We start from the raw sequence: 24,405 nt of genomic DNA, 5'->3' as shown, positions 1-24,405 counted from the left end.
AGAATTAGCTTGGCATGGTCCCATGATGGCGCTGACATCGGTGCCCGGCTAGCTCAGTCTTTTTTTTTTCTTTATTGCCTGCTAGGCATACAACAAAAGCAGATACAGTCAGTTATTTAGAAGTGTGTGAAGAGGAAGAAGAAGAAGCCGTGTGGAACGGCTGTGCTCTAAAATGCTCTCTGCTGGAAACAGCGTATCGGCCCCAGGCCGAGGATCGTCGACCCCGTTTTTGAATGAAGATGCAAGCTACAAAGTTGTCCTCCCGCGTCTACCAACCGGTAACGATGTTTTGAATTCTGTTTTCCTTCATGCGGACTTGAGTGGCAGACCATACCGTGCTCCCGACTTCCGAGACGCTCTGCTTGAGGTAGTGAATACTTCAGATATTGTAGGTGTCGGACAGTATCAAATGAGCCATGTATGGATGGTTACTTGCGCTAGTAGTGCGGCAAAACAGACCCTCGTCGCCTGTGGTGAGCTCCGTGTCAAAGGGCTGAAGTGCATGGTGATAGATCCGGAGACTAAAAACATCAAGCTTAAATTACTATGGCTTCCACCTCACCTTGAACCACGACGCGTTGAGGAAGCGTTCCAGGCCTATGGTCAGGTGAAGTCGGTGGAGAGAGAAGCATGGAGATGCACTGGCATGGAACAGTGGGTGACAACAAACCGGGAGGTTTCCTTGGTGCTCAAGGACACTATCACCGTAACCTCAATACCGCACATTATGTCCATTTATGGACACCAGTGCCTCGTACTTATCCCCGGTAGGCCTCCTCTGTGCCTTCGTTGCAAGCGCGTGGGACACGTTCGACGACAATGCAGAACACCGAGATGCTTACAGTGCCATCGATTTGGTCACTCAGCGGACGCCTGCGTGTCCACCTACGCCAATAAGCTTCGTTCTGGGCAATATAGCGCAGACGAGCCACAACTGGACCACCTCATGGATTCTACAGAGGTAGTAGATGCCACCGGAGAGACTACAGGTGGCATTAGGGACGAGGACCAGGAGACTTTGATGCCAATGCCAACCAGTCATAACAGCTCAAGTAAGACTAGCGAAGCTTCCGGCGAGGATGACTCAGTTTGCCCACCTGGCCTAGCAAGCCTTAAAGAAAAGCCCCCTGATGACAAGGAAGAAGAGGAAGAGGCGATGGACATCAGCAAGGCCAGGAAACGTCCAGCACCATGCAATGACGAAGCAACAGATTGTGCACTACCGGCGCCCGAGAAAGTGTCTCCTAGTGCTCAGCAAACTCCCTCTCCTGGTGATAATGTGCCCCGCCGGTTATATCAGCGTAGTCAGGAGAGTGGAACAAAGAAGCCCAAAGGGAGCAAGACCACAGATTTACCTGTGGCCAAGGGCAATGAAATACAAAAGCTTTAGGTGAGCAAAATGGCTACCGCCTTCACCCTCCCTTTATGTGTAGCGACACTCAACGTACGTGGGCTGAGGAATATAAGGCGTCAGCGGCAGTTACTACACGTGCTTAGGCAGCATGAAGTTGATGTTGGTGCAGTGCAAGAGACAAAGATATCGTCTGCTGGTGATGTCAACCTTGCGCTGCAATCTTTTCAACCTGATTACGAGGTGTGTATTAGCCAAGCATGTGGTGCTTCCGCTGGATGCTTTTTGTTAGTCAGAAAGCAGTTAAATCATTCTTCATTGTCGCTGCGTGTTGATGGGGAAGGCCGCCTTATATGCTGTGACCTCTCTTTTCATTCCCGTAATTGGCGATTCATTTGCGTTTATGCTCCCTCAAAAGTGAGTGACAGGAAGGCTTTCTTCCTCTCACTTGCTCCGCTCCTAGATACTGACAGAGATTTGGTACTGTTGGGAGACTTCAACTGTGTTTGTCATTCCAGAGACCACTCATACCTAACTAATCGTTATGATGCAAGTGCTGCTTCCCTGCATCAGTTAACGGAAAATCACAATCTAATAGACGTGGGCGCCTACACCCCATCTTGGGTGTGGTTCACGCACTTTCAAGGCGTCTCCCATGCTCGACTTGATCGTGTGTATGTTTCGACGAGTCTCTGGTCTAACATACACAACTACGCCGTGAAGCCTGTATTTTTCACAGACCACTGTTTAGTAGCTGTTTCATGGGGTCCCCGAAAATTCCGCAGGTTTGCTCCAAACTGGGAACTGTGGAAACTTAATACACAACTTTTGCGAGAGGAAAGTTTTGTAAACAAAGTGAAAGAATTATGGCTAGAAATAACACAATGTCAACAGCTTCCTTTGTTTGCTCGATGGGAAATGTTCAAAAGTAGAGTAAAAAATGAGGTGATTGCCATTTCATGTGAGCTGTCTCAAAGAAAAAAAGCTGAAAAGCATTACCTTCATGATCTACTTCACAAGCTGCACGCTTTCGAAAGCCAGGAACCAGGGTTGTATAGCGATGAAATAAACATAGTTCGCGCACAAGTACAGAAATATGAGACGGAAGTGTACAAAGGAGCAATGGTTCGTTCACGCACAACTCGCTTCACAGAGGAACAGCCCACAAAAAGGGCTCTCGGTGATGAGAAGCGATACGCGCTTTCTAAGCAAATATTAGAAATTGAGTCTGGTGGGTCTATATACACAGACACGCCCCAAATAATAAGCCTATTTGAAGCTCACTATAAAGATCTTTTCGCTGCAGTTAAGCCTCAGAATGGATACGAAGAAAACGCTGATCAGTTTATTTCGCTTATGCCACACTTAGAAGAAGATGATCGACTCAGCGTTGATGGGCCAATAACTCGAGAAGAAATTAATTTTGCCGTTGAAACGCTGCAGAGGAACAAGACGCCTGGTCCTGATGGCCTTAGTGCTGAATTTTATATAAAATTTCAGGAATTCCTGTGTCCTTTTCTGCAGCAACTTTTCGAGGAAGCTTATCAATATGGTGCGCTTCCTCCATCTTTCTATCAGGGCCACACAGCCTTAATACCAAAAAGCACTGATGATGAAACAATAAAGAGAGTAAACGGTTATAGGCCGATATCATTATGTAACGTGGATTACAAAATATTTGCAAAAATACTGACAAATAGATTGCAGACAGTCATTACTAAATTAGTAGGTGATCATCAAACATGCGGAATTCGAGGCCGCTCTATACAGACAAATGTTCATATCGCACGTTCAGTTCTTGAGTGCATTGAGGGTAGTACGGATCAAGTAGCTCTTCTCCAGATTGACCTCGCCAAAGCCTTTGATAAGGTTCAACACGAATTTTTATTCCAACTACTGCGACATCTTCAGTTAGGGGATGTATTATACAATGGTATAACACTTTGTTATAAACACTGCACTACAAAGTTAATTGTGAATCGTACCCTCTCAGATATAATACAACTACAGTCATCCGTTCGTCAAGGTTGTCCGCTCTCGCCTTTAATCTTCGCCATATACTTAGAACCGCTTTGCTTAAGCGTGCTTTGTGACTCGAGCATTAAAGGATATATGTATGCCGATGAGGAAATTAAAGTGCTAGCTTATGCAGATGACATTGCCTTCTTTTGCGTCGATAAGCCAAGCATTACCAAGGCAATAAACGCTACCCTGCGTTTCTGTGAGACTGCAGGAGCTACTGTAAATTTTGACAAAAGTAGAGGATTTTGGCTAGGCATGTGGGCGCTCACTCCCTCTGTATTCGCGAATATTCATTGGAATCAGTCTCCGTTGCGATATCTTGGAGTACCTCTCGATAACTTCCGTAATAGTGGACCTCATTGGGCGTCCACGATAACCACTATCCGTAGAAAGGTGACAACCTGGCAAGGACGTGATCTCTCCATTTTTGCGAGAGCTAAGGCATGCAATACATTTCTCGCTTCTAAGCTTCTTTATGTTCTGCAGGTCTTGCACTGCTCACGTGTCCATGTCCAGGCATTTCATAGAATATTTGCATGTTTTATTTGGCATTCATCATGGGAAGCCATGAGAAGGGACAACCTTTTTCTCCCGCTTGAAAAGGGAGGCCTGGGTCTTGTGCATTTGTTTGTGCGACAATTGGTCATGCGCTTATTTTACCTTAAAAATGTCCGTCATCCATTCCTTCTCGCAGTTAATCGAGCACGGCTTGCGTCACACCTCCCTTTTCTTTTTGTCACGACAAGCGTTGCTCAAGAACTACCGTTATGGGGCTTCTTAAAGGAACTTGTCGACACTATTTCATTCTTAAAAGCCAGATTCAACCTTGAATATTTGTTTACCGTTAATCGCACGTCGCTAAATGCAGCACTTATAGATAACCTTTTCCCTGAACCGCTGTACCGAAAGCCGTATCTGTCTCTATTTGGTCAAGATGTTCTTTGCCGTGTCCGTAGAATGTGCATTGCGCCAGCAGCAAAAACGTTTTTCTTTAAGCTGCACACCTCCACACTGCCAGTTAAAACGTGGCTTCAGGAAAAAGGACTCTATGTACCCTGGAATACAAATTGTAGGCTTTGCAATCAACCCGAGACAATAGAACATTGCTTTATACTTTGTCGTGACGCATTCCTTTTTTGGGACATTTTACAAAGAACTATCAAAAAAGACTTTCCTCTCACATGTTATGGTATCCGGTTCCTTCCTTTCAAAAAGACAGCCAGTAATACACCATATGATTTGTTTATGTTATTAGGACTTTATTCATTATGGAGAAGTCGAATGATCGACAGACATGCCGAGCCACCTCGCTCGACAAGGTCTATCTTCCGAGAAGAGACTGCTCAAGTCCGGAGTGTGGTGGCTACATATGATCCCGTCCCTGAATGGATTTCGCGTCTGGACGCTTGTGTTTGTTTACCAGAATTTTGAACTGTCATTGGACTGTATACTTTCTGTGAATTTGTTTCTCTTGTATGATCATATATGATGTAACTGTAGCGGTTTGACAGTAACGATAATTCCATGCAATAAAGAAAAAAAAAAGCAGATACAGTGCAGTCGGTAGAGCATGAGACTCTTAATCTCAGGGTCGTGGGTTCGAGCCCCACGTTGGGCGGATTTTTTTTTTTTATGGCTTAGGTTGGCTGAGACTGATGGCGGGTATGGAAGAATTTGCAATCAGAGGACACATGGCAGAACGCGGTAGTGCTTTTTAATTTTTCAATATGTTTTCAGTTATAGCTCAAAATCTTTAAATAACCGTTTCATATTTAATTTTATTCGTTCTGACTTACCACAAATGTATCATATATATATATATACATATATATATATACACACATATATATATATATATATATATATATATATATATATATATATATATATATATTATTAGTTACAGAACCTTTAAATTTTGCAGAAAGAAGGACAATCTTATTTGGAACTCTAACTCTGTAGATGCCTAAAGCAATCATAAGGCAAGAGCCTTTTTTTCTTCTTCTTTGTCATTGTGCGACGGCTGCTATGACGGGCTTTTTATTTGTTTCCTAATCTCTCATGAGCTTGCGGATGTTCAATGCAGTTCCGAAGTTGTAATAGCGCTAACTGAACTGTTCACAATATTTATTTTACATACTCCCAGCATACTTACAAAAAAGAAGAAAGGTCTCCTAAAATCGCGTTTCGAGAGAAATGCAAATAGAGCGGCGTCAAACCGCTTGAGTTAAAAAAAAATCCTAGGGTTATTTCATAATTATGATATTTTTCGTGGTAACTGTTATTGTGGCTTCACTCTCTGTTTCTGCGGTCCTTCAATTGCTGTTTTGCGTCGGCTTTCAGTCTGAAGTCACCTTTTTACCCGCCGTGCTTCCCTCTATTGTGTGCGCATTAAAAAAATAAATTATTGGGTTTTACGTGCCAAAACCACTTTCTGATTATGAGGCACGCCGTCGAGGGAGACTCCGGAAATTTCGACCACCTGGGGTTCTTTAACGTGCACCTAAATCTAAGTGCACGGGTGTTTTCGCATTTCACCCCCACCTAAATGCGGCCGCCGTGGCCGGGATTCGATCCCGCGACCTCAGCAGCCTAACGCCATAGCCACTAAGCAACCACAACCACGGCGGGTTAGTGTGCGCGTGGTAATACCCAAAGGTTCCAGAGTGACCACTATGGGTGGGTGTGCTCAGATAAGGATAGACTAAGGGAGGTTCCCTTCTATTTTTAGTTCTCGGCGAAACCTTTATATGAGGAGGGGAAATGTCTCTGTAGAGAGGAATCAACCTTCGTCTCGCTAAACTTGGCACGGATTTCCTCGCCCCCCCCCCCCCCCCCCTCCAAAAAAAAGATCTCATTTCACTAAAGTTGGAAAAGAGCGCTTAACGACTTGCAGATTTTACTAATTCGAAGCCATGTCACGCTAGAATTAACGCATTGCACCTCGCCGAGTTTCTGTTCTCGGTAAATCTACACAACTCGTAGTACTATTGGTCCACGGGAAGTTAAATTCATGTCTCACATTTAGCGAGTTTTTTTTGTTTGAAAAATTGCCGTAATATTGTTTTTGAGGAACTGCCTGCACTCTGGCTCGGACCCCTCATATTTTTCTTTTTTTTGGGTTGGGGGGGGGGGGAGGCATTTTAGCTAAGGCGGTGAAGCTGAAAAATATTTCTGACAAATATACAAAAGGTATCTCGCAAACTAAAAGAGAAGTATGCATCGTCTACACCACGTATTTATTTCTTTATAAAATCTAAAAACGCCAAAATTGCTAAAATATCGATAATTGGAACTTCTTATCGGCAGTTTAAAAAATAATTACCGCCGATCTTGATGAACATTTTATGGAATACCTACCTGGGACTGGTAAATTTAGCAGTAAAACACATGCTGCATTATTTTACTTTAAGTGAGAAAATTGAGCCTATTTAAATAAAAAATAACATATTAATTCTAAACTCATTCTTTCTGTTGTATATAGTAAAGAAGAGTGACCCATACTGTGCCCTTTTTGCCAGTTTTTAGCAATGAAATGAGTTGAGCTTGAGTTTTCGGGGCTCCTGCATCCGTATTCCTACTACGGTATACGTTGAATTGTCCAGCACGCGAGAGGAACCTGTTTCTAGCATTGTCCTCTAATTACATCTGCTATCTGAAACGCTCCCTGTGTAGATGAACGATGCACCCGCCTAGTGGGAAAGCGCGATGACGTCACCGGAGTGGATGAGCCAGCTGAGTTATGTTCAGATAAGGGCAGTCGCAAAACGGGTCCCCAATATCTTTAATTTTCGCCTAAGTGTTTATATTAGGCATAAAAATCCTTCCACACCTCGGAACTGCGACTACTTTTCCAACGCACAGTATTTCTCACACACAAGAAATCTGAACTGAGAGAAGATGCAAGAATGTCGTTAGCGAGTCGCGAAACGTCGCAAACTTTCAAAAGCTCGTGGCATAGAGAACAAAGGTTTCTACACGTTGACCCTCTCATTCCACATCTATACTAACTCTCACGCGGAGTTCATCACGAGACAGGTTTCTCCAGATGGTTTCCCTCGCACTCATTCATCCATCGGTGCGAGACGATGAAATTTTTCTTAGGAGGCCGCCAAGGATTGGCCACCGCACTTATTATATAGCTTACGCGAAAACACTGTCGAAGCAATCATACATGTCTTTATTATCGGATTACTGTACAACACGACGATGCCAGTGGCTACTCTGCTGAAGTCCGACGACGATGGATGCTCGCCATACACGTGATAATTTCGTATACAGTGCGTCCACTCCCTTCTTCGGGTCGCCACACGCGACGCCTATTGGACGTGGTAGCACCTCTCTTCTCCTTTCGTAAGGTCTCGTATAGTGAGTTAGTCATGGCCTCCGAGATTGCCGCGCGGTGCAGATCGCGCACAGTTCGTGTCAATCTTGGAATTTACTGACCGTGCGATTCGGCCGTCTCCAGCGATCGTTTTTGGGAACTAACAGATATACGAGCAATGCACAAACAATAGAAACTTGAGGCGTGCTTTATTTTTTTTCCTTCTGTTTTCGCACAGACGGCGGGATAGCTTATTCTTTTATCACACGTGCCACTTAATGAGCTATATTTCAAGATTGCGGGCTAAGCAGGCGTTTTGCTTTTTGAGAGGACCCCGCACCAAATCCAGTGAAAAAAACAATTTTTTTTTCTGAATTACTGTTTAATGAACATTCTTTTGCAAAGACGTTGCTACTCTGAGGTACAAATGTTGGAAGTAAGAAAGAAAAATACCTCTGCTTCGCACTTTTCTATGCCTCGTCCCCACGGTGCATCCAGCCTCAACAGGCCGTAGGCAAGTTACGAGTCTGCGCCAGAGTCCATGCAACGCTATAATCTTTTCTATGTTCCCCTCCCTCCCCTCTCTCTCCTCTCACACCCTACCGTTGCCTTGTGCTTCCGCCAGTACCGCCAGCTCATGCACCGTGCAGCTCCCCTGGCTACCGCTACTGACGTCACGATGCCGACAGTGACGTCAGCAGCCGCGACCGAAGAGCTTACGGCGAGGTAGACAGACGACAGGCGCCCGGCTCTAAACGCTCTGGCTCACGCTTGAGCTCGTGACCCTTAGGCGCTGAGAAATATCGAGTGACTCCCGCAGAATCACCACTGTACATACACATTTCGCCCGTTCACTCCTGCAGGTCTGTGTGTACAGGGGTCCACGAAGCCTATATGAGGAAGGAGTGTTGGAAGTTTACGGTTGAAGAGTTGCGCAAGGCGCCCGTTCGGCAATCTCGGAGGCCACTGTTGGGCAGGTACTTCCGCACGCTCTAGCTCTCTCAGGCCTTCTTGTGCTTGGCAGCGGCAGCCGCGGCATGTGCAGGGGGGGCGGCCGGATGACCCGCCGCGGGCGTGACTGCTCCTGCGGCCGCGGCACCCGGCGAGACTGCGGCTGCGGCTGCACCAGCAGCCGCAGCCGCACCGGCCGCACTGTGTGGACCGGAAGCGCCCTGATCCTTGACCATGCACAGTCCCTGGTGGCAGGCGCCGCTCAGCAGTTGGCCGTCGAGGGTCCGGGTCTGCGAGAGGTGCACAGAAGGGGCCATATTTAGGAAGTAGAAGCTGCGTAGTGACCGAACAAACATTATTCTTAATGAAAGAAGAAGAAAAAATGCAGGGAAACAGAAGCGCACATTGCTTACAGCAAAAAGGAAAAAAAAGAAAAGAAAACCCCGCAAAAGCAAGTAGCGTACGTACGACAGGATTATCCTGTGTCCCGTGTCCTGCACTTTCATAAAAATCTTGCAACTTCTGTTGATGATCATAATAGTTCCCCAACGATAACAGTAATCGATCTTGAGTGCATTTCCTTCCTTCAACGCTGCTATCCCGGTACATTTAGGTCACGAATGGCATGCGCGTATCAACAGCCATCGCAGAAACGCAGACTTAAGGCATATGAAAATTATTGCTTGGGGACATGATAATAAGCCTCAAAGTGCGTAAGATATTTTTTACAGTGTATACTGTAAAAAATACAGTGTATACGAGAAGAAGAAGAAGATCGAGGGACCCTGGCTGCTTCTTCACATGCACTCCGTAGTTTTCGGGATTTTTGACCCGTCTAACCCAATTGGACCGTCCAAATTTTGGTCGGAACCGACGCCGGAAGCGGAACGGACCACGAGGACACCATTTTCGAGCCGGTGGGTCCACTATTTTTGGATTTACACGAGCTTGAAGATTCCCTACGTGGCCGGCAGAAGCTAGGCCCATTAGGCCTAACACGGTAGCGGGGCTCCACGGCCCTCCCAGCCTCGGCCAGCGGCAGAGGAGCCTGGAGCGATTTCCCGAGTCATCAACCCCAACCTAGCACACCTACCACCCCAAGTTTCGACAAGTTTCATGGCGGAAACACACGATATTATGGATGAAGATTTCAGCGACGCCGCCGGGGAGACCCTCGCCCACGGAGCAGCGGTAACTACTCAAGCCCTGAAAGGCAGCACCCCAGCGACACCAATGTCACAAGCGAATCAAGGCAAGGACACAGATGCGGATTGGGAGATCGCCATATCCAAGCGGCAAAGAAAACGACAACGTAGCGGACAAGCAGAACTTTTGGCGGGAAAGAAGCTAGGGAATGAAAATCCCCTTGACTCGACGAAGCGCACAGATGGCGCACCAGCTGTGACCAAGCAAGGAGAGGGAGAGAGAGCGCCGAGGAGGAGACTGCCTCCGCTCCCCAGAGATGATTTAAAGGTAGTCCTCCGGCCGAAGGGACTGGCAGTGAAAAACCTGCAGACACACCAAGTGGCGCGAGCGGTGGTTGCGGCCACCGGACACGGATGCAGGGCTGAAGACCTCATCATCCGGCTCCGCACGGGCTCAAACATCATCATAATTAGTACAGACAACGAAAGTGCTGCTCAGCAAGTCAGGCGCATCACGCAACTGAAGATTGGTGAGCACAGCTACGACGTCAACGCGCACGTGGCGGCGCCGGAGGGAACGCTGCGCGGGGTCATTCACGGGGTGGACCCGGGGACCCCCGCCGAAGAACTCAAGACAAACTTACGAACACGCACGCAAGGGGTGAAGATTTTAGCGGCGAGAATGCTAGGCCGATCTAGCACAGCTGTTATCACCTTTGATGGCCCCATCCTCCCCAAGCAAGTTTTGTACTACGGGGGAGAGATGTGGTGTTATCCATACAGACCAACGCGGCAAGTTTGCTATATTTGCTGCCAGCAAGGTCACCGGTCGGACGTCTGCCCGACCCCCGGAATCAGAGCTTGCAAGCAATGTGGCCAGAAAGATCCGGAAGAACATCATCAATGTACACCCAAGTGTCTGCTGTGTGGGGGCTCCCACGCGGCGGGCACGAAGGACTGCAAACAACGCCTAAAGTCGACAAACGAACTACGATGGGGACCCCAGGCCCAGCAGCGGCGGGGACGCAGCAGGAGCAGAAGCGGAGCAAGGCGACCGCGCTGGTTCCGGAATGAAGATCAAGAGCGACAGACCGACTACCGGAGTGAATCCAGGAGCCGCAGCCGAGGGCGCAGCCACAGTCAAGGCCAGGGCCGAAGCCGGGAGAGGGACGAGTCCTACCCACCTCTGGGCGGCGCGGGCCAGCAGACCACGACGAAGCCAAATCAGCAGAAGAAAAGCGGCGGAGTTAAGGTGAGCTGGGGAGCCGGCCCTCCCAAAACGCTTTTTGCTCCGCACAACAACATAACCAATAACACAAGCATGCAGACAGAAAACGAGAAGAGGCTTTGTGCCGAAAACAGTAATCTTAAAAAGGAACTTGAGCTCTGCCGCGAAGAAACCCGGCAGCTCAGGAAAAGAATAGACGACCTAATTCAGGAAATGCAAGAGATGAGAAAGGCAGGTTTCTCACCAGTTAGCGCGCCACCACCGCCGCAGCAACATATAGAGAGCACGCAAACTAGCGAGGGGAACACCTCAATTGAAGACTTCAAAGCTTTCATGCAGCAAATGCAGCAGCAAATGCAGCAGCTCAATCAAAAGATAGCCCTGCAAGACCAGAGCTTCCGCAACTACGTAAAGAATCAAACTACACAGAGAACAGTAAACGACGCCAGAGACCGCCTCTACAACGAGCGCAGGTTTGGATCAGAATCCCAGGGAACAAATAACACCAATACATCAACATGGCAGGACCAAACCAACTAGAGATTTGGCAGTGGAACTGCAGGAGCTACAAGCGCAAGCAAGGGCTCCTGCAACAGTTCATTAACACTAGAGGAAATCCACCAGATTTAATACTATTACAGGAAACAAATTGCATCCCAACCCTGAAAGGATATACGTGTCAGGAAAATGGACGAACAGCGACTTTAATAAGCAACAAAATAACAACCATAACACATAAGGAACTAGAAGAGACACATCTAGAACATATAGTGACCGAAGTGATTCCAAAACGGAAAAAGAAAGCGAAGAGCACTTTCGTAATCAATCTATATAGCCCACCTAAAAACAGAGGAAACTTCATTAAGCTTTTTGCGGAAGCGAAGAAGCTTGCAGGGCAAAACACCCTAATAATAGCAGGAGACTTCAATGCGAAGAGTCCGCAGTGGGGCAGTAGAATCGAAGACAAGAAAGGGCGCAGTATCTGCACGGCTGCGGAAAACATAGGCTGCGAGCTACTCACAGATGAAAGCCAACCCACCAGACAGGGTAATAGCGTAAGCGTGGACACGTGTCCCGACCTAACCTTTGTCAGGGGCGCTAAGCAAGTCGAATGGGAGAACTTGCAAGAAAACCTCGGCAGCGACCACTACATCATCAGGGTCAGCACAGAGGCAGAAATCACCAGGAGGAAGATTGGCAAGGCAAGTCTAACAGACTGGGATGCCTTTAGAGTCCACTGTAAACAGCTAAAAGGGGACATAACCTCGGTAGAGGATTGGAGCCATCAACTCAGACAAATAAGAGATCTCTACACAAAAGAAGTGGAACGAACAGAACAAGCACCAGAAGTGGACAAACGACTCCTCAGGTTATGGGAGGCACGACGAGGCCTAACCAAGCGGTGGAAGCGTCAGAAGCTAAATAGAAAGCTTAAGAAGAAAATTGCCGAAATAACTCAGCAAGCAGAGGAGTATGCAACGCAGCTGGCAAGGCAGGGGTGGCAGCAGTTTAGTACCTCACTGAATGGCACTCTAAGCACAGCCAGAACATGGCATATCCTCAGAACACTCATGGATCCGAGCAAGAGCAAGGCGGAAAGCAGCAAATCCATTCAGAGGTTAATCCACCAGTATGAAGGAACAGAAGAACAACTGCTCCAAGCAGTACGGGAAAAATGCTACGGAAAGATCTCGATAGAAGGCTACCGAGGCGACTACCAGGGTGACGAAAACTCAACTACGGACCGACCCATCACAAGAGAAGAGGTCGTCGAGGCTGTAAGGGCTGCAACAAAGAACACAGCAGCAGGGGCGGACAAAATCCGAAACTCGCTAATTCGAAACCTCAGCGACGAAGCAATTGATCAGCTCACCCTCTACCTCAACAAACTATGGGAGGATGGCAAAGTACCAGCGGAGTGGAAACACGCCGTAGTGGTGATGATTCCCAAACCTGGCAAAAAACTCCAAATTGAAAATCTCAGACCAATTTCGCTTACATCATGCCTAGGCAAGCTGTACGAAAGAATAGTGACTCGAAGAATCCAAACGCATCTTGAAGACGGAGGATGGTACCCCAACACCATGTTCGGCTTCAGGGCAAACTTGTCTACCCAAGATATCTTGCTACAGCTAAAAGAAGAGGTACTCGAGACAATGCCGAAACACGGGGAAAACGTGGTCATGGCCATCGACATTAAGGGAGCCTTTGACAACGTCTCCCACGCCGCCATTATGGAGGGGATTAACACCACTAATTGCGGGAAGAAAGTCCATGACTATATCAGAAGCTCCCTAACCGACAGAACAGCGACAGTAGGCCTAGGAGACCTACGGAGTGACGCCTTTCAAACGCCATGCAAGGGCACTCCGCAGGGCTCAGTAATCTCGCCAGTACTCTTCAACATAGCGATGGTCAACCTTACCAAGAAACTTAGCAAGATCCAAGGAATCAGTCACGCAATGTACGCGGACGACATAACGATCTGGACTACTCAAGGCTCACTAGGGGACAAACAAGACGCACTACAAGAAGCTGCCACCTGCATCGAAGAATACACAAAGCAAAGAGGCCTCAGATGCTCCACGGAGAAATCTGAACTCCTCAGGGTGGGCAGACACCCCACTGATGCCCCGCTCGAAGTAAGGCTAGAAGGACAGAACATCCCGGAACAAAAGATGATTAGAATCCTCGGCATGTGGTTGCAAGGAAGCCGGAAATGCAGCCACACAATTTGCCTGCTAAACAAAGCAGCAGGACAGGTGGGCCGAATGATTAGCAGAGTGGCACACAAGCGATATGGCATGAAAGAGGAGGACACACTCAGGTTGGTCAACAGCCTGATAGTCAGCCGGGTCACATACTCACTGCCGTACCATGCAATCACCAAAACCGAAAAAGAGCAAGTGGAGACCATCCTCCGGAAAGCGTATAAAACAGCTCTCCACCTCCCAAGGAACACATCCAACGACAAACTCATGCAACTTGGAATCAGCAACACTTTTGAAGAACTAAGGGAATGCCAGCTCAACGCACAAGTACGAAGACTCAGCAATACAACGACGGGAAGGGCGCTCCTGACAAAGCTAGGTCGGGAAGTAGAAAAATCACAAAGTAGCAGGGCCACAATACCAGACCCACTAAGAAAGAACCTACGCATACAACCTATCCCCCGCAACATGGACCCAAACCTCCATGCGAGTAGGAGACAGGCTAGGGCAGAGTTTTACGAAAAGACGATGGGACATCGGGACAATACAGTCTATACCGATGCGTCCCTATACTCACACGCACACAAAAACAACGCGGCAGCGGTAGTAGTAAATAATCAAGGAGAATTAATCACAGGACTCACGGCCGAGGTGGCTAACATAACCGAGGCAGAGGAAATTGCTGTCGCACTGGCAGCGGAAGAAGGTTATAGAACAGGAATATCGCTCAATATTCTAACAGATTCACAAGAGGCGTGCCGGAGCTATATAAGAGGCAGAATAAGTAACACGGCGCTCAAGATCCTCAGCAGAGTTCCAATCGCTGAGGGACAACCCACACATAACATTATCTGGATACCAAGCCACGCAGGGATCAGGGGTAACGAAGGGGCGGACTGCCTAGCTCGAGGGATGACCAGCCGAGCAGGAACGTCAACCGCCCCAGAGGGGCCACAGATCAACTGCGGGAACAGCTATTCAGAGCTATTAAACCTCTATAAGGGTCTAAGATATCAATATCCGCCACCACATAAATCATTAACAAAGGAGGAGGCCGCAGGATGGCGGAGACTGCAAACGGGCACCTTTCCAAACTTACACCTACTAAGTAGGATGTTCCCCACGCAGTATAGCGCAACCTGTCCGTGGTGTGGAGCTAAGCCAACATTATATCACATTACATGGGAGTGTACAAGAAACCAGGCATTCCACAAACACAAAACACCAAGTGCGGAGCAATGGGAGAGCTGGCTCACCAGCCGCGAGCTAGAGACTCAAAGAGCTCTAATAGCGCACGCGTGCGAGGCGGCCCGGCTCAGTGGAGCCCTGGACTAGGGGCCCATCCATGGCTGAAGAGGACTCAAGCTTCAAGAATGAAGACTTCGGCCTCGACCCGCTAAAACCTTTAAAGAGTGAATAAAGTTTTCCATTCCATTCCATTACAGTGTATACTCCGTTTGTGCTTACGCTCTTCTTTGCGCTGTAAGAAATCTGAATCTCGGTCAACTGGTCAGCTGTACAGTTGCTGCATGCGAAAGTTCACAATCGGCTCTATAGAGACCCGCCGTCTAAAAACAAGTATACTGCTTTTCCTTGTTAAGAATGGGAAAGCGGGGTGGGGTAAAGGGGGGAGGGGGGGTGTACACCTTTTGCCATAGACTGCAACTGTCGCGCTCGGAGCGGACACTTGGACTTTTCAGCGGCAAATGGAAAGCCAGCAGTACCCGGCGTTCCGATGGTTCTCCTCGTTTAACTATTGACCAGCCACGACGCCGCTTAGCTTCGACAATACGTCGACATACGACGTACTCAACACGACATGGTCGTGCGCGAATTCCGGAGACGTTGAAGTCTATGCTTAGTCCACAGTGGCGTGAACACCGACACAGCTCACCTTGCAGGGCACGCCGTCCTCGCCGTCAGTGAAGATAAAGTAGGCTCCCTTGCCTTCGACCATGTACTCGCAGTTCACACGGCATTCCGAGAAGAGCTGCGACAGAAACAAAAGCGAGGCTCAGTCTTGTTGTTTTGCCGCCGGGATCTCGAGACGCGTAGCGCAACGCGGCAACCACATGGCGAGCGATGTGTTTTCAGAGGTGTACTGTCGTGCGGCGTCAGCGAGTTTGCGTTTTAAAGGGAAGCGCTTTTGGCGAACCCTTCCGGTTTCGCGAGAAAAGCAGGCCGTGGCTGCTGCTGATGCTGTAAAGCACAGTGCAGAAGATTAAGTTTTATAGCATTTAATTAAATGCTTCACGAATGCTTCGCATCACTTAGATTCCAACGTGGGCTTTGAATTTGCATGCTTATTAGAGCGCTAGCTCTTATACTCCAGGTACAAACCCAGAAAACGCCTCGTTCCGTAAATCTGACCTTCAAGCTCAGCCAAGGTCAAAGTGGGACTTGGCCTGCCACTATCAGCGGCTGCTGCGTACGCCGCGTGGGCGTCCATATCTTGAAAGCGATCTGCGATGTGTACAATGTACGCCGAGTGCTGGTAGCTTCGTATTCGCGGTGCTTTCGACGCTTAGTTCACGTTGAAGAGAGACGCAACTTGAAGGTCAATTCGCTCGCTACTGCTGCCGCGCCGAGCAGCGTCTGTGTGTTGCGTGATGCCATTGTAGATGCGGTAGTTGCTGACGGCGCCGAGCAGCGCCTGCGTCATTTCCCAAAGCAAAAAACCGTGCTATCGCTCGACAAACTTGCTTTAACCGCGTTCAGCCACGGCAATTTTTACTGACATGTACACATATTGAAACACGAACACTTTTGAGCAAATCATATCATCTGCAAATGCCTTTACACCTGTTGCACCCGGCTTTAGTTTTAGGAGACGACCCACTGGTGCCACTGATTGACTGGCTAAGACATGCTAAGATCTTAGACAAAACAGGCTTTTCACATAAACTGTAGAACGATGCCGCTTTTGCTGCTTTACTTGTTTTTCGAACACCCTGTGGTTGGCGCAGCATAGCCCAAGTCAATTTTGCCTCAATAAACGCTATTTACCCTACTAACTTTTGTTACGCGGTGAAAGTGCTGCCATCACAGACGAAATGCGTGCCACAGCTTATCGCTTCAATTGGCCACTACACGACTACACATTGAACACATTCTGGAACAACAACGCTGTGACCATGCAGTGTACTATATATTAACGCGCCGATGCCGGGCTACACTGACTGACCGACCGACTACGGCGGAAGAGAACAGCATACTGACCACCCATACATATATTTCAATGGAACTGACCTAGAAACGTTGGCAACTTGTCATGTTCGACAAGCATTTGTCGATAATATTCGATAGTATGCGCGTCAATATCCTTTTCTTTCTTGCTTCGTGTCGTTCGCGTATTTGATCGCAAATGAGTCTGCTTGTTACGACTTTTACTTCCTCTAAGTGGTAAAGTTTGGTCATATTTCCAACAGACCGATGCAATTCGAAAGGCCACGCCGAACATCGATCCAAAGACCTCACGAAATCATTGAATCGGTATAGTAGCGATAGACGGTGTGCACAAAGAGCAGAGACGTAGTCACCGCGAGCTTATCACTCACGCTTACTAGTAATTCCTCGTTCAAGGGGAACAATTGCAAGCTCCTATCCCAAACACGAACAAAGTTCCACGGGTTACTCAGTCTTTTCAGACAGGGATAAGAACACGCCGCTTCCTTCAGTAGACAACACGCGTGCGGCCCCGGACATCTAAGGACATCGCAGACCAGGCTATTGCTCTGTATCGTGTGGCTAGCAGCCAGTTGTTTCACTATAGAAGGTCGTATAAGGTGTTGGGAACCCCGCGTGCACCTATTCAATAGGCTAGAGTGTCGTTCGTTGCCCGAATTAACCAAACAGATCGATCCGCCAACTAAGAACCACGCCATCGGAGGAACAAACAGAGCTTTTTCTATACCTGCATCACTTGCGAACGCTGCTCTCTGAGCGAAGCTGCTCCGTTTGAGGCGCTTTGGCGGAAAGTTCCTGCTTTGGTACGTGGTAAACGAGCACCTACTTCCACCGACACAACTGCTTCGGCGTGACGATACCATGCAGCCCCCTTTCCTTCAAAAAAAGTCTGAAAGAAACCTGACTTTAATCTCAAGAAGCTTGCAGTTAATTATTCCGCCATGAACTCATGACTATGCTTCTTTAAGAGCGCCGTTAGCTTATTTGTGGCGATCCCATCCTTAACCCTTTCAGTGTCGGTTGTTTTCGCAGACCACACAGTCCTAGCGTCGGTTTCTTCTTTTTTTTTTCTCGGATATTAAAAAGCGAACAAAACGGGTTATTTTAATGCGATTAGCAGTCTTAGTACGTCACGTAGTTTCAGGGTACCAACCATATATATACATATATAAATAAATAATTTCCCACCAGTCCGGATCACTGGGTAGTCTATAAGGTCGATGGTTAAAGCATCGGGCTGCTGTGTTCAGGGAACAGGGTTCGAAAGCAACTGTCCGGCCAACTTGAGTCAGTGGGTCTGTGGCACGTGTACTTAGGCGGCGCTCTTCAGCGAACCTCTTTCACGCCGACGTAGTTCACTGGGGATGAGGAACTGTGTGTGTGGATCTGGGAATGTATGGCTCTTAAATGAATATCTTTGATGCCGACTTCGAACACTATAGGTATGCACCATTGGGTATGCGTCACTCTTCAATGAACTCCTTTGATGCCAACTTGGGTCGCTGGCTATGTGCCAGGAGGCGTGTGCCGGACTTCAGTGAACCTCTTTGACGCCTATACTTGGGTCACTTAGTACGTGATAGGTATGCGCAGCTCTTTATGTGACCCTCTCTGATGGCAACTACGGTCACTGAACACGTACCACAGGTTTGCGTCGCTCTTCAATGACCGTATTTCACGCCAACTTGGGTAACTATGTGCCACTTAGTGCTGCATACACGCGTCATACATAACGTGTTTGTGTGGTTCCAATACGTCTCTACGTTGTTTCAATGGTAATCGCATTACTGTCGACATTTATCATGAGGTAGGTTCTGCCAGAATTTTTTTTATGTAGCAGGGAAGAAATGACACGGATAATGGGAGTTGCTTTCTCGGTATTATCCACACTTTTATACCCGAGAAGAGGAATAAAACGCGCAGGCAGGCTCGAGCACACCATCGCTCTCTGTACACCTTCACGGCATCAGGGTCGGAATCCGAGGCGATTGAAGTTGCCTCTCTCGGACAACATGCTGTCATCTCCTGAGTCCCAGCTTGGCTCGTATTCCGAGTCAAAAGAGCCACCGCTCCAACCAGCATTTGAAGGCGCCACGCGAGCAGCCATCTCAAGGCGATCATGTGTCCACGCTCAAGGCAGGAACGCTGCCGCTCATTCGAACTCGACCAGACGAAGCGAAGAGAGCAACAGATGAACGAGATACGACAGAGGCCAGAGCCAGCCTGACGACAGCACACAGACCATCAGACCAAAGAACAGACACAGACCAAAGAAGCGACATCGTCGCTGGAAAGGAGGCACGCTGTATAGTGACCAAAAGTAGCGGGAGACAGAACAAGAAAACAGAAAAAAAGAACAACCATCTATAAGCATGTGACAAATGGCAGAACCAGACGAGAGAGGTGGTCTTGTGCTACAGCGCGAATGTTTGAACGGAGGATCGCCGCCGTAGCAGTGTGTACAAGTTCCGGGAGCCATGCATCCCTCCCGTCTGCGGACATACGTGTGCGCTCCGCGCGGTGTGCCCACGTCCACGCAGGAGAGCGTTCCGCAGTCGCTAACAAAAACCCAAACTGAGCAAAACCATGGAGAGGAGAAAATATGCTTCTATGGCTGACTCAACCACCTCGGAGCTTGCCAACTTCCTTTTACTGCGCACATCCGACTGGAGAGAATGGAGAAATTACGGGTTTACGCCACTGACATTGCGGGACAGAAACGCGGAAGCATACCGGTATATGTCAGCAACACTGAAAGGGTTAAATCGATGGGTCTGTCTTTAACCGGGAACACCAACAAACGGGATGCGCTATACACATAACGAATCGGCTTATAATCAGCCGTTTGTGCCACCTTAATAAATGTGCCGGTGGTCGGCCGTAGTGTCTACGGAGTTTCGCAAAGAAACAGGCTGCACCTAAATATCCTCACTACCCCAAATATTATTTGAGCCTTCAAGTCCATACGGTTTCTTTACCTTCCTCCCTTGATATGGCGCGTCCGATCGGCCGCTTTCACGCCGAATAAAGTGGATCGGTCCCGAAGATATGTTACTAAAACTGGGCCGTAATCCGCGGCCGCTTGGATCACGCGATGAGGTCACGTGGTGGAGTCACTGCGTGTATATCGCGCCGGTCTCTACCCGAATCTGTCGCGCGCTTGAGTTTGCCACGCATCCTTTAGGTCACATTATATAAAATGTCACTGAATGAAATTTTATCGAATTTCAAAGGAGCTGACGCTATCCATGACCATCACTACCGATAGTCTCTACTGGTTTAAAAAGAAACGAGATCGTTTCTGTACCTTTTGCAGCGACAACTGTTACCGGCTGTCAACTCGCTTGAATTTGCCAGGTGTCTGCAGTAACGCATTACATCCGAACGAGTTCGCGTCAGTACGTGCTACGAACTAAGTTGGAGAACCACCACCGTCGATGAGCGCATTCTGCGCAACGTGCAGATTTCCCCTGCGCGGCGACAACCATTAATCATCACGGAGTCATTAGAGGGTCTGCTCTATGATTGTGTGCTACACGTGTGCTGTGGCGTAGGCGCACATTTTACGATGCATGCGAAGATTAACTGCCAAACGCCGTGAAAAGGTGGGATACAATGGAGCCCCCACGAAATGTCAACGAAACTGCGCAATTTGCGACATGCTTGTGGGGAACAATGCGTTGTCCGCTCGGGCTGTAAGGCAGTGCAGTCGAAGTATGGAAGTGAGCCGATCCCGAAGGCAATGCATGCTAGCAGAAACGTGTCGAACTCGAATCCCGCGTGGGCGTAAAGGAGCGCTGAAGCCTTTGTTATGTCCAGAAAACGTGAAAAGGAGCAAACAACGCACAGACACGAAGTGGAGCAATAAAGAAAAAAAAAGGAGAAGAGAAAGACGAGCCTCTACAGATTTGCTCAAGTTGTCTATCCCACATAGTGTGTACGAAACAGATGCCTGATAGGAAACAACAACAGCAACAACGACACTGCTTTGAACGTTTCTCGAAACTGCTAATCTATCCTTTTAATTGAGCCTATCATCGTGTCAGTAGCGGCGACAGACGCCACGAAAACTGGAGAAAGTACTTCTAGTAACAGCTGCCGAGGTTAAAGAAAGAAAGAAACAACGAAAGACAAAAAGAAAAAAATCTCCGACAATTACGATACTTCCCAATGCGAAATTTGAGCGCAGCTGATTAGGTGTATTCAATTCTCGATATATTGAGGCAAAGAATTTTAATCTTAACGGCAGGGTTCTCTCGGCGGCGGCGCTGAGCCTCTGCTCAAGCAGCTCGTTTAGCAGCAGCGGCAGACGAAGAATTTCCACCGGTTATGTCTCTCATTGTTCAGTGAGAGAGCGTGAACACAGGAACACGTGGCTCGCGTGGAGCGCAATCTCTATCGGTGGCGGCGCAGGCAAAGTAGCGCATGCGTAGCGGTTCCGAAGCCTACGCCAGCACTTTGTTTCCAGATATGGCATTGGTGGACACGCTCGTCACATGCCTTAGTAATGACGTCATCGGCGACCGGTGGACAGCGTACACTACTATGGCGCCATCTAGTAGCAGGTCGCCGCCGTTGAACGCGTCTCATACGGCACTCCGCTTTACTGCTTACCCTTTCGCCGTGCCCACCTTCTCTGATTTGCTCCCCTTTCCTCCTCGCCCTATTCGCTTTCGCCGTCTTTCATCCTCCGCTGCGCTCCGCGCTCGCTCTCTTTTTAGAACATCGAACCCAGCCGTCTTCACGGCGCAAGCTCCATTTTCGGCAAGCGGTAATTGAATCTGCACGTCAACAGCATCTACTGCGCACCATCTGCGAGCATCATGACGTCGTCAGGTTGATACCGGCTTACCAGGCTCTTGGGCTTAAATGTGGCAGCGCCAACAACGGTCTTCAGTGGACGCGGCAGCACGGCCGTGACAATGTCGCCTCACGTACGATTGTCCGTGCAGTTTCTTGCCAGCCTTCTGGATTTCTCGGCGCACTGAGTGGTCCGGAATGCGTAAACCAATGCAAAACAACTTGCCGATCACTGTGGGTGCATGCGAATTGCCCTTCCTTTCTTTATGCCGAGTGATAATCTTAGCTTGTCCGCTGCGCCTGCCAGGAAAGTGTCAAGTGCCCACCGGTTCAACAAAATGTTGTCAAGGCCAACTTTGTGACGTCGTCAGCATTGGATATCAAAGACCCCCAGCCACAGTGCAGCTTCAGTGGGCGAGGCAGCATGCAGTACAATGCTCACGCGGTGCTTCTTTATGGTGCAGGTATGTTACTAAGATAACGATCACTGTATCCGTTCAGATAACCGTCACTCGCTGCTGTTTACTTGCCCACAAACCGTTGTTCATTCATTTACTCCGTTTGTGCTCGGCTTGTGCATTCTGTGAGTTGTTTTGTTTAAGTGGAGACGTTGAGCTAAACCTGGGATCAAGGGTACCTAAGGGTACTTCTGGAGGAAATTCTGGCACTGGCTCTGGAACACCTGCGCTGTTACCGAGTGGAGATGTGGATGGTTCCGACGGCGACTCGGCATCCACTCACAGAGAACGTTCCGTTTCTACCATGTTTTCCAGACTGCTTGCTGGACAAAATAAAATAGCACAGGATATTTCTGAACTTCGTTCTTCTCTCAATTCGCGCTTCGAGGCTACTGAGCTGCGTCTTAACGCTCTTGAGTCATGCCGCACTGCATCTAGTGTACCTAAAAAAATGATGGATGAATTAAAAGGTACAGTTGGTTCTTTTAATGAGAAAAGGATTTAGCTTTCGATTCTGAACGCCACCTAGAAAATAGACTGCGCCGTAATAATTTGATTCTGCATGAAATTTCTGAATCTTCAGATGATGACAATGGGCATTAGTCAAGGTTGTTACAAAATTTTTCACAGGAACCCTTTGCATGGATTGCCCACAAAATGAAAGGTGCCATAGGATCGGTAGACGTAACAAAGACCGCACCGACCCCATTGTTTTGAAACTTCTAGATTTTCGTGAGAAAGCTCAAATTCTTAAAAACGCGCCTAAGCTGAAGGGCTCCAGACAGTTAACGCATATCTGAGGACTATTCAGACAACGTACGATCTATTAGAAGAAAGCTACGGGAGGCAACTGGAACTGACCACAACAGCGGCTCCTCGACGCGAATAGTACACGAACACTTATTTATTGACAACGTGCGCTGTAACTGGGACGCGCGGACTAACACGATTGTGCAGTCTCGTAATCACGATACCAGGTCGTCTCCTAATTTTCGATGACGCCCATGTGTCTTCCCCGATAATCTCCGAATTTTAAATATTAACGCGAGAAGTTTAGTGAACAAGTTTCCTGGTTCGTTGTCATTAACCTTGTCCTCCTTCCCCCGTACCATTGTAGTTAGGGAAACGTGGTTTCATAGTGAAATTTCCAATGCCGAAGTATCGCTACCAGGCGTTAATGTTACAAGAACTGATAGAACAGAAGGTGGAGGCGGCGGCGTTGCCTTATATCTACACAACGACTTAAAATTTTCTGTGCTTGCTGCTCCTTCTCAAACTGAGTCGGTTTGGCGTAAAGTTTATTTTGAGTCATTGACTTTTGTTGTTGGTGTCTTTTACCGCCCACCTAACTTGATCACAGGCCCGTTGGTTTCCTTGAATGCTTTCATCCAAGAAATAGTACCTCGTTGGTCAAATGTAATATGCACGGGTGATTTTAATGTCCCCGATATACACTGACCGTCGTTATCTCGGCTAGGCCGTGATCCCCAACTATACAGAGAAGCATTGAACTTTTCACAGACTTCCGGCTCAAGAGGAAGCTTTAGCTCGTGCCCAACTCCGACGCGGCCTATTCAAATACATGTAAAAAGAAGAAACGCTTTTATGAGATAACCGCTGGACCGATTTTAATGAAATTTGTTGTATTTGAAAGATAAAGATAAATTCTAGTGACTGCTGGTCGCGGAATTTCGATTTAGGGCCTCAATTTGGTTAATTCGTTTTTCAAAAATTCGAAAGCTTGAAAAACAATAGAAGCACGAAGTTTACAAATTATTAGGTCTGCATCAAGAACAGATATGGCAGTTCTGTAAATGGCATCCATTAGATCATTCAAAGCGGACAAATTCACTATATCAATTTATATCTTACGTGACTTCGTTACGTTGTGTACAAGGGTTCTGCAAAGTCTGTGTTTCCATAATACTAAATGTTTGACATTCACGTGTAACATATCAATTTTGTCCGGTTTAGATGTACTATTAGATGCAATTCACATAATTTCGATACAATTTTTCATTGCAGAGAGACAGAGCTGTAAACGTGATAGTTTCGTTCTCTGAAAATTTGCGATTTTTGCCAATTTTTCATAAAAAATTGACGACTTAAATCAAAAATTCGAAACCAGCGGTCACTAAATTTTAAGTTTCTCTTTTAAATGCAACAAACCTAGTCAAATTTGATGTAGTGGTTGACGAGAAAAAACGAATTCTCCTTTTACATGTATTT

The 24,405-nt window shown here is 47.7% G+C and overlaps 2 protein-coding genes across 3 annotated transcripts in view; one reads left to right on the top strand and one right to left on the bottom strand.

Moving 5' to 3' along the window:
* The first annotated feature begins 146 nt into the window (after positions 1-146).
* Positions 147-4,804, top strand: LOC139055561 (uncharacterized). The gene is made up of 2 exons (XM_070533075.1): positions 147-1,594; positions 4,629-4,804. The coding sequence occupies exon 1, from the start codon at positions 173-175 to the stop codon at positions 1,388-1,390; it is 1,218 nt and encodes a 405-aa protein (XP_070389176.1). The 5' UTR covers positions 147-172; the 3' UTR covers positions 1,391-1,594; positions 4,629-4,804.
* Positions 4,805-7,532: 2,728 nt separating this feature from the next.
* Positions 7,533-24,405, bottom strand: part of LOC139056129 (spidroin-2-like) — a 30,009-nt gene continuing 13,136 nt past the window's right edge. The window contains exons 3-5 of one of the 2 annotated variants that reach the window (XM_070534027.1): positions 15,627-15,722; positions 8,851-8,938; positions 7,533-8,817 (exon numbers count right to left, since the gene is read on the bottom strand). In XM_070534027.1, coding sequence (XP_070390128.1) covers positions 8,699-8,817; positions 8,851-8,938; positions 15,627-15,722 — 303 coding nt within the window. In that variant the 3' untranslated portion in view covers positions 7,533-8,698. Of the gene's footprint in view, positions 8,939-15,626; positions 15,723-24,405 lie in introns of both variants that reach the window. The other variant, XM_070534026.1, reaches the window with a different exon arrangement.

Source organism: Dermacentor albipictus, chromosome 2, assembly GCF_038994185.2.
Source record: "Dermacentor albipictus isolate Rhodes 1998 colony chromosome 2, USDA_Dalb.pri_finalv2, whole genome shotgun sequence".
Classification (NCBI taxonomy): domain Eukaryota; kingdom Metazoa; phylum Arthropoda; class Arachnida; order Ixodida; family Ixodidae; genus Dermacentor; species Dermacentor albipictus.
The sequence above is the reverse complement of the archived record's forward strand: the minus strand, read 5'-3'. Positions and strand labels throughout refer to the sequence as shown.

What these genes read in the sequence shown, in the direction of transcription:
- LOC139055561 (XM_070533075.1), top strand. Translation starts at nt 173, where the DNA reads ATGCTCTCTGCTGGAAACAGCGTATCGGCCCCAGGCCGAGGATCGTCG.